Raw genomic sequence first — 9,480 nt, forward strand, 5'->3', positions numbered from 1 at the left:
TTATATCGGCGGATATCTGTATCCGCACATGCGGATAGCTGTGGACCATGTTTGTGGATCACAGATGGGATGCGGATACAAATTTGGTATCCACACAGGGCTCTGACTATATTGGGAAGCCAGATAATTTGGTATGTAACGTACATGAAGTATGTAATATACAGTAGCAGAGTTTGTAAATAGCTCCCAATTTCACTGGAACCAAGGAATGGATACTATCGACGAGAGGATGGTTTATGTCAAGTGTTCTCAAACTGGGTTGTGAGCTGTCCGCCTCCACCCCAAACACCGCTTTCCATCCAGCGTTTCTAATGGTGTTAAATATATTTTTAAAAGTGTTTTTAATTTATAAGGGGGGTCGCACTCAGAGTCTTGCTATGTGAAAGGGGTCACCAGTACAAAAGTTTGAGAACTACTGGTTTATGTGGTCTTGTATGTTTGGATAAGAAGACACACTTGGGCTCACTCTTTTAAAGCAGTATGGCATGGTTACCGGTAACAGTTTACAGCACAGTGTCTGTGAGGTGTTTGGGTTTAAGGGGGTCCCAACCACAATCTGATTTCTGGGGTATTTTAGGTACTTTCATGTACAGTCTGCCCACCTCACTTATTCTGCTCCACCTTTTTTACTGTACTAGAATTCTGCTGGCTGAAGTATTTGTGCAGAAGGTGTACTGTTACAACTGTGTAACCATGACCGCACTGACACCTTCTCTGTTAGCAACAGCTAAAATGCTACAGTAGTAACCAATAAGAAAAATGACTGAGGAAATAGCAGCAGGATTATCCAGAAAGTGTATTTATTTAAAAAGTGGGGAGGGGGAAGCTGGAAAGCTGGTTAAAGTTATGTCTTTTTTTTTTTTTTTTTTTTTAATAGGAGAAGAAGCTAAAAGAGTTTATAATGATGCTCAAACCCTACTAAAAACTTTGATTAGCCAAAAGAAATTGCAAGCCAGGGGCCTGGTTGGGTTCTGGCCAGCGCAGAGTGTTCAAGATGATATTCATTTATACGCAACAGAAGAAGCATTGCAATCTTCAGAACCAATAGCTAAATTTTACGGTTTAAGGCAACAGGTAGGAAGATGGAGTATTTGCTGACCTACTATAAAGTTCTTTTGCGTTGGCTTGTGAAGTTGGAACAAAGGGATTATGTTAAAATTCATGCTGAAAATGAAGTTAGCTATAATCTGAGAGCAAGCTACAAAGGAAGAGTCATCTCCTGATCCCCTTTCTGCCTTTTTCAAAAATTATTATTAATTAATAACATAAGATCTGTGAATGGTGAAACAGTGTATTACAGAACACTCCTTAGATTTCATCTTTTCAGATTCATTTTCTGTTTTTTCTTCTAATATTTTAGCAGCCATAAAGCACCATTGTGCATCTATGGTGCTGCATAACTTCATAATCAAGACCCTGTGTACCCGACCTAAATTTTGCACCAAGATCCTCCATCGAACTGGAAATTCTATGGGAGCTTAATTTATACTAAAAATGAGATTTTTTGAATGAATTAAGTCTGAACATTAATAATGTCTTTCCTGCAGTTATCTGCAGTCTTTATTTTTGTTTAATTCTCACCTGGGGAAGCAGTTCAGAATAAACACATTTATTAGCCATTTCTGTTAACAGATTAGTAGCAAAATAGTTAATTATTGACATTTTAAATGGTCATCTTTCGGTTTGCATTAACACCCCATTCAGGTGAATGGAGAAGTTTGGATTTCTCAGAGTTACTGTTTCAAGCTATCCCAGGAAAATAATGTTGGTTCAGTTTATGCTTAGTTCATATTTTCAGAGTTACCTGTATGATCTTTAGAAACCGAATTAAAAAAAATATGAAAACTGAATTTCTGGAGCACAGTTTTGTGTACAGGTGTGGATTCTGTGAGACATGCGGCGGGATTTTGTCAAAGATAACAGCATTGTTAGATGATCACTGTCAGTTTACAAACCACATTTCCATCTGAAATTTTTTTTACTGCTGTTGTTACAAGAAAACCTTAAGATTACTAGAACTGAGAGAGATTAGGGGGGAAAGTTCCCCAACCCCCCCACGCTTTGTTTTGTGTGTTTGACAGCATTTTTTTTTTTATAGCCTGTTTTACTAATCCTCTTATTCGGTCTGACAGTTTCCTCTGTTCGTGTCAAACAGTGTTAAAGATGGAAAAGGCCTCTCCATTGACCTGCTGTATCCCCCAGTGGCCAGTGTTATATTGTTCCTTATTAATTTGCTAGTCGCAAAAAATCAAGGTCAAAATTCTCTTCAGCTCTGCCTGACATCTCTTCCTTCCCATAGCCTGTCCTCCTTTAATGTGCGGACAATACCAGTATCTGATTTGTGGAACAACCGCACAGAACTGAAGGGAGAGCGTTGTCTCTGATTCAGACCAGACAGAAGGCATCATGCATCTAGGCCTGGCCTATAGTACTTGCTTCCTGATATTGATAAGAATATCTTGTATCTAGAAGTCCTTCTGGTTTAAAAACAACTTCTCTCCTGTTGAGGGAAAATAGATGGACCCATTTCTAGGCCTGCCTGAGCAATGTGCTTTTTTTAAAAAAAAAAAAAAACAACACACCCCGAGTTTTCTTTGTTGATGCAACTTTTGTTGTTCTTTTTAATTTTAGGCCGAAAAAGACTCCTCCTGCACAGACCCATATTACTGCCTCTCTGATTTTATAGCCCCCGGGGATTCTGGTGTTCGTGACTATTTAGGCCTGTTCGCTGTGGCCTGCTTCGGGGTAGACAAGCTGTGCAAGGAATATGAGAAACAGTGTGATGACTACAACAGCATAATGGTGAAAGCACTGGGAGATCGTATAGCAGAGGTAACAAATTTTATTACAGATTGGACGGCCGCTTATACTTCCCTTGAACTCTCCACTGGGCTCACTTGACAGCCACCTCTTCACCTTCTTAGATAAAAGTGGGTGTTGTGTGACACAGTGCGTCCTGTTCATTAAATCTGAAATGGAAGATTTCTTGCCACTGAATGTGTCTTGAGGAGAGAGAGGATAGTCAGCATGAGCAACAAGGGAATCTGAGACTCAGTGCAGCTTTCCAGACTTTTTTCCATCATGAGAGAGTTTTAGGGTCAAGTCTCAAAAAAAGCAAGTAGCTTTAAACAGGTTGTAAACTGGGCCTCTTTTTTAAAAGTATCTCTAACTCCCTCAGATAATTTTTTGGACCCTAAAATGACCTAATAGTTCTACCATTGGATACAAATGCAGGGATTCCATTGGCTTTAATGGTAACCGCACAAGTATATCCAAAAGAAGAATTTGACCCACTATGTCTAAGAACTTCTCTACAGTGGGTGTTTGTCCTGATTCCAGTCATGTGCCAGATTCTGGTGCAAACTTCTAGTGAAAACAAGGAAAGCTGGAATTTGCATCAGTCGAACTTCTCCAGTTTCAAACAGAGCTAAGCTCTTCTGACACAAGTAGCAGCTTTGTGTGTCTGTACTAGAAGTCTGTGATGGTGCAGCTACGCCACTGGCTCGAACCAGGGCAAATGGTACAGGGTAGGCAAGGTCTAAACATCTTCTCTACAGCTCGGCCCTGTATTGTCATCCGGTTACCAGCCATCTCCTTCCCATCTCCAGTACACAGGCTTGTCAAGCACCACCAAAAAAACCCAGGATTGGTGAAAGAAGTGCTTTGTGTGTGTTTCAGTAGAATCAGTTTGCTTGTATGATGCTTATTTACCCATGGTGAGAGTCCCTACAAAGAAGTAAATGAAATCTGACCATGTCATTTCTGGCCTGGACTAAATTGCTGCTGTTGGCAATCTCTGCAAATTAAAAGAATACTTACTCTTTGTTCCCAGGCATTTGCAGAGGAGCTCCATGAAAGGGTCCGAAAAGAATTCTGGGCTTATTGCAACAGTGAACAGTTGGATATTTCAGACTTGCGCAGGATCAGATATGATGGAATCCGTCCAGCTCCTGGGTACCCGAGCCAGCCCGACCACACTGAAAAACTCACCATGTGGAAACTTGCAAACATTGAGGAGGCAACAGGTCCCTGCAACCTTTTTTATTTCCCCTTTATAAGGGGAAACCTGAATAAGGAGTTAAAACTCTGTGACAAAGTGTTCAATGCAGAGCTGCATAAAAACAAAAATCAAAACAATTAATTACAGTTGGAAAATCTCTTTCCCCTCTCCTCCCCCACTCCTCCTGCCCCTGTTCCTTTGCTGCAGCCAGGGGGTTTTTTTTTATGGAACAGTGTCATCTTAGTGTGTTCTTGTGTATTAGAGAATTTTGTAGGAGAATCTAGTTTGCATTTAAAAAAACATTTCTAATGTCCTTATGGCCGCAAGCAAACCTTCCAAAGGTGAACAGAGTGTAGATCAATGTAGTGCTGTGTTCCTCAGTCTGCAGAGAGCCTCAAACAGGACCTCTTAGAAAGTGTGAACTGCCCTGTTCCTCTCGTGTTGCTGTTTTAAAGGTCAGCTATTTCACTGCTAATCCCAAACTACCTTCCTAGGTGCCAAAAACCCCTAATGCTCCCTTCCCAGATGCCAAAATGTCTAGTTTATCCCTGAGAACTTCTACATTGCAGACCTGCATTGCTGATACAAAAATATGCAGCATATTGAAAACAGAAAATGTAGTGCCCAAGGAAAATTTTTTGTTTAATAAAAATAACACAAGGAATATTGAACTACTGTTTATTTATCTGTTTAGTTCATTAAAAATCTGCATTTTTGAATTTGCCTAATGTTGTCACAGAATTTTCAGTTTGCCAAACAGTACATCTCCCGAACTTACGCCTGTTACTATCAGTTACTAAACAAAATGTTGTTTTTTCTTTCAGGTATTCAGTTAACTGAATCACTAGCAATGACACCTGCCTCCGCAGTTTCAGGTCTCTACTTCTCCAACCCCAAATCCAAATACTTTGCTGTTGGTAAAATATGTAAGGATCAGGTAACTTGAATTCCATGATCTAGTTGAGCTTCAAATAAACTGATTGAATAGTTGAAACAAGCAGTTTTCTGAGTATTTTGGAAACACTGAATCATGGAGACTTACTAATCAATGTGTTAAAATCTTTCTCCGGTTTCTTTGCAGGTTGAAGATTATGCCCTGAGGAAAAACTTGCCAGTGGCTGAGGTTGAGAAATGGCTGGGGCCCATCCTGGCATATGATTCGGAATAACTGTTTGTGGGATGGCAGGGGAAAGTCTCTGCCTTGCTCTTTCCCATTTCTTCTCCAGAAACAGAACAGAGCTGGACTTAGAATCTTGTCGTTTGCATCTATTGACAGAACCTCTCAGTGGGCTTTGGAGGCTGTTCACTTTGTAGTATCACCTGCTGACACACAAAAAAAACCCCACCACATATTTGTCTAATTCTTTGTTAATTTTTGGCAAAGTAGTTGAAATCTTCTACAGACCTCACAATCATAATTGTGCATTTCTGTGCCCAAATACTATAACTGGGCTAGATGTAGAGATCACAGGGTTTTCTTTTCCATTGTGGAGGTTTTGAGAACTGGCTCACACCTTAATAATCTTGGGACAAACGTTTGCACTGAAGCAAATGACTGGGTAAAATAATGCGGAATTTTGTTTCTGGTCTTTAAATGGTGTGTGTATCAGCAAGTCAAAAGACACGGACATTGAATAAAAGAATTCCTCATAAGTAATGGGGAGGTTATTTAGTGGGTAGGGAACAACCTGGGATCTATTCTCCCCCCTCACTGTACCGATGCTTCTCCTGTATTCAGGAGAACACCAGACCCCATGCTCGTATAGCAATCTTGCTATATCAGAAAGAAGGTTGTATCACTAAGGCTATTTTGATTATTTTTGTTGTTGTAACCACCAAAGATATGTGGTGGTCTGAAACAATCCCAGTTGAAACAATCCCAGTAATGCTGTATTATCCTAAAGAATTAAATAGTGTGACTGAGCACAGAATTGAAAGCCTGGAATACTCCAAGCTCTGACAGGTCTTCTCTGGCTTTGGGCAAACCATGCTATCTCTCTGACTCTCACTGTCTGTAGTGGTAAAATGGGGATAATATTTCCTACCTCACTGGTATGTATTGTGAAATTTACTTTGCAGATGAAAAGAGCTACTGACTTTAATATGTTACTTGCAGGTAAGTCTTTGGGTGCCTGAATATTCAAGCTGTGGTTGCAATACCTTTGCTTACTGATAATGAAGAAAAGGCCTTTGGAAATATCTGCTATGTGTTTTCATACAATTACTACTTTTTAAGCAAAAACGTGTTGGAAAAACTGTTACATGACAAAACTTTTGCATCAAATTACTGTGCTTAGTCATCTGATCTGAATGTAAGCAATAGATAATGCTACAAGTTTAGTCTCTAAATATTTAATTTTGAATAAATTCACTGTTTATAAATGTTTTTTTAATAATCTCTGCAGTAGGGACTAGTCTAGCTCAGAGCTATGTATTTAATAACTTTTAGGAAACACTGAGGAGAAAGTCCTGCTTTCTAAGTCTGGTATCTGTCAAAAACAATGATCTGTGTTGTAAAGAGACCCCCCCCTTCTAAGTATATTGTTAGTAATCAATTGGTATTTAAATATTGCCTTACAATATTAACCTTCATCTGACTTTTGAAATGTACTAAAAAAAATGCATATATGACTCCTTTAACAATAAATATTACTCTATGGGTAGTCGCAAAAAGAAAAGGAGTACTTGTGGCACCTTAAAGACTAACCAATTTATTTGAGCTTAAGCTTTTGTGAGCTACAGTTCACTTCATTGGCATCCGATGAAGTGAGCTGTAGCTCACGAAAGCTTAAGCTCAAATAAATTGGTTAGTCTCTAAGGTGCCACAAGTACTCCTTTTCTTTTTGCGAATACAGACTAACATGGCTGTTACTCTGAAACCTGTCTATGGGTAGTGCTATCCTTGTCAAACCTCAGTTTAAAGTAGATCATTGACATAAAATATGCAATAAAATCTGACCTACTTTGTAGTTAATATACACTTTGCCCTATGATTCTGTGTTTAAGTCTTTGGATGGGATTTTCCCAAGCACGAAAGTGAGTTTGCTCTGAACTCATTTAAGTGCTTTGGAAAATTCCCCACTTAATCACCTAGAGATTATTTTTGTAAATAGAAACTACATAGAGCAAGAGACTGAAAGGCTTGATTCTCATTCACACTCGGGTCCCTTCACAATGCGAGGCCCCTGTACACTGCCACAGTGACATCAGAGGGCTTTAGTACAAATGAAAATCCAGTCCTAAAATGTCTCTCTTTCCCTATGAAAGTTAATCTTTAATGGCTGGAATCTTTAATTTTTCTGGCTCAGAATTTATAGTTGGGCCTTTTCTAGGTGCTAATAACTGGCATATCTTTTTTCCCCCCCTTGCTGGTAGATGGAAGAAGAAGGCCAGATTCTGATCTTGCTTGTATTGGCACATCTCCAAAGTAACTGCATTGAAGTCAGTAGGATTACTCTGGAGTTATGTTGGTATAAATGAGATCAGAATCTGGCTCCTACATCTTGATCTTCCACTGATAACAGTAACACAACTACCAGTAACTTCAGTGGAAGCAGGATCAGGCTGACTACTCTGAGTGTTACAAGAAAATGAAAAGATATAGTGGATATGACAATGTTGTGTTGGTACTTACCACTAGGAAATCCCAAGAGCCCAACCTTCAAAGGCTCATGCAAGTGCTTTGTCCATAAAAATGTACACAGAGTCATCGCTCCCACAAAAATCTCCATTTCCACATGCAACGTGTAATTTTGCATGTATAAAAGCCAGTTAGGCAGAGATTCATTTTTTCATGTGTAAATAGGGTTTAGAGGGGTAATGAGTGCTAATACATTTCTGTGGGCTCACGAACTGTGGCCTCCTTTAAAAGCTTGGTCCTAAATGTCAGTTGACTTAACTGATGAGACACAAATTTGATCCCTTTTCTGACTCTAATTTGATCCCTTCAAAAGAATCACAGCAGGTTCTGAGAGAAAAGACCGTCCTTTGGATAGTTTTACCTTGTGAGCAAATCGATGATTTTTTAAAAGCAAACTTTGTTTACTTTCCTTGGGGATTCCTTTTATTAAAAAGACGTTAAGTTCAAATATGAAAGGAATATACTGCTTTGAAATTTGAGACAGCGGTGGTTAAAGTTGTCTCCTAAGTCTTTCCTGAAAACATTGTCCTTTTTCAGATCTCTCAAGATGGGACTTGAAATCTGCTCTCCCTGGTGCTTTATTTTAACTTGAAGGCAGGGCTTTAATTTTTAATCATTTAGCCATTTCCTCTTCCCTGCTGCACACACAGTTGGGCCTGCCACAGAGGCCATTCCTCTACCAAATTTCAAGTCTCCGCTCTAAAGCATTGGATGTTAGAACTTCAAAGAAAAGGTCGCCAGAATTTTTTAAACATTTCAGAAGAATGTTTTTTTCCTTAGCCATGTTCTCAGAAAGAGTGGAACCATTTTAGCTGAAAATTTTCAAAGTAACTCAGTCTATTGCAGTTTGGCAAAGTTATAAGCTATTGAAAACAGGATCTTATAATGGGAAGGAACAGGTAACCTTAATAATAGGCAGTACTACTAACTCTGCCTATAATGGTGCTGTTCTCGGGTGCTTATCTGACCCTCAATGTGATTTTTGTATTTAATTTCCTGAACTGTTTTGTATGGTTGGGTTGGATAAGAGGAGTTATGACTACTATTAATTAGAATTGCGTTCAGTATAAAAGTTTATTACACAGTAGTAAGATGGAGTACACATCTTAATAAAGAGTGACCATAGTTAATGTACAGTTTAGTAACATGGAGTTTAATTCCACAATAATGTTAAATTATGCAGTTTAACAAAATACAGTAACAAGCCTTAAGGATGCTGAGCACCAGAGTAAAATCCACCATTTAACCTTTGCTGTTTGTGCAAAGTAAGCAGTGTTACAAAACCACTCTCAGCCATTTCAGGATGATTGTTTTTAGAGTTAGTCATGAAGGCCTCAGTTCATGTTAGTGTCATTGTCAAGGCTTATAGACACAAAATCGAGCCTGCTCCCACACTTACCCATTTGCTAAGTCAATGCAGCATCTTGTGAGTACTTTTGTAAACAAATGCCTCAGATCTTTTATGCAGCAAAACACTTAAGTATGTGCTTAATTCCTATTGAAGTCAGTTGGATTTAAGCATATGCCTAAAGTTAATCATATATTTAAATGCTTTGTTGCATTGCAACTTCAATCTGTTGGCCCTTTTAACTAAATGGGGGCACATACTAATGCTAATGCACATACTGGATCTAATGCTGCCCAGACGTACGCACTTTACAGCCATGAGTAGTCAGATTCAATTCTGGTGACAGCATCTCCGTTCTGTATAAGGCATGGATTGTACCCTGATTGGTCGACCTCAAAGATTTCTGAAAGTGAAACTAGTCAATGGGCTGCCTAAATAATTAAATAAAGTAAGCATCACAGCTTGAGCATATCAGTTTCCACAAGCTCAGAC

General features: G+C 39.0%; 1 protein-coding gene across 5 annotated transcripts in view; it reads left to right on the plus strand.

Annotated features, from left to right (window-relative positions):
- Positions 1-6,592, plus strand: part of MTR (5-methyltetrahydrofolate-homocysteine methyltransferase) — a 77,760-nt gene extending 71,168 nt beyond the window's left edge. For 4 of the 5 annotated variants that reach the window (XM_073338202.1, XM_073338204.1, XM_073338203.1 and 1 more), the window contains 5 exons: positions 878-1,074; positions 2,632-2,832; positions 3,833-4,025; positions 4,825-4,937; positions 5,082-6,592. In XM_073338202.1, the coding sequence (XP_073194303.1) occupies positions 878-1,074; positions 2,632-2,832; positions 3,833-4,025; positions 4,825-4,937; positions 5,082-5,168 (791 nt within the window). In that variant the 3' untranslated portion in view covers positions 5,169-6,592. Of the gene's footprint in view, positions 1-877; positions 1,075-2,631; positions 2,833-3,832; positions 4,026-4,824; positions 4,938-5,081 lie in introns of those variants that run through there. The other variant, XM_073338206.1, reaches the window with a different exon arrangement.
- Positions 6,593-9,480: the final 2,888 nt, after the last annotated feature.

The sequence above is a fragment of the Lepidochelys kempii genome, chromosome 3 (assembly GCF_965140265.1).
Source record: "Lepidochelys kempii isolate rLepKem1 chromosome 3, rLepKem1.hap2, whole genome shotgun sequence".
Classification (NCBI taxonomy): domain Eukaryota; kingdom Metazoa; phylum Chordata; order Testudines; family Cheloniidae; genus Lepidochelys; species Lepidochelys kempii.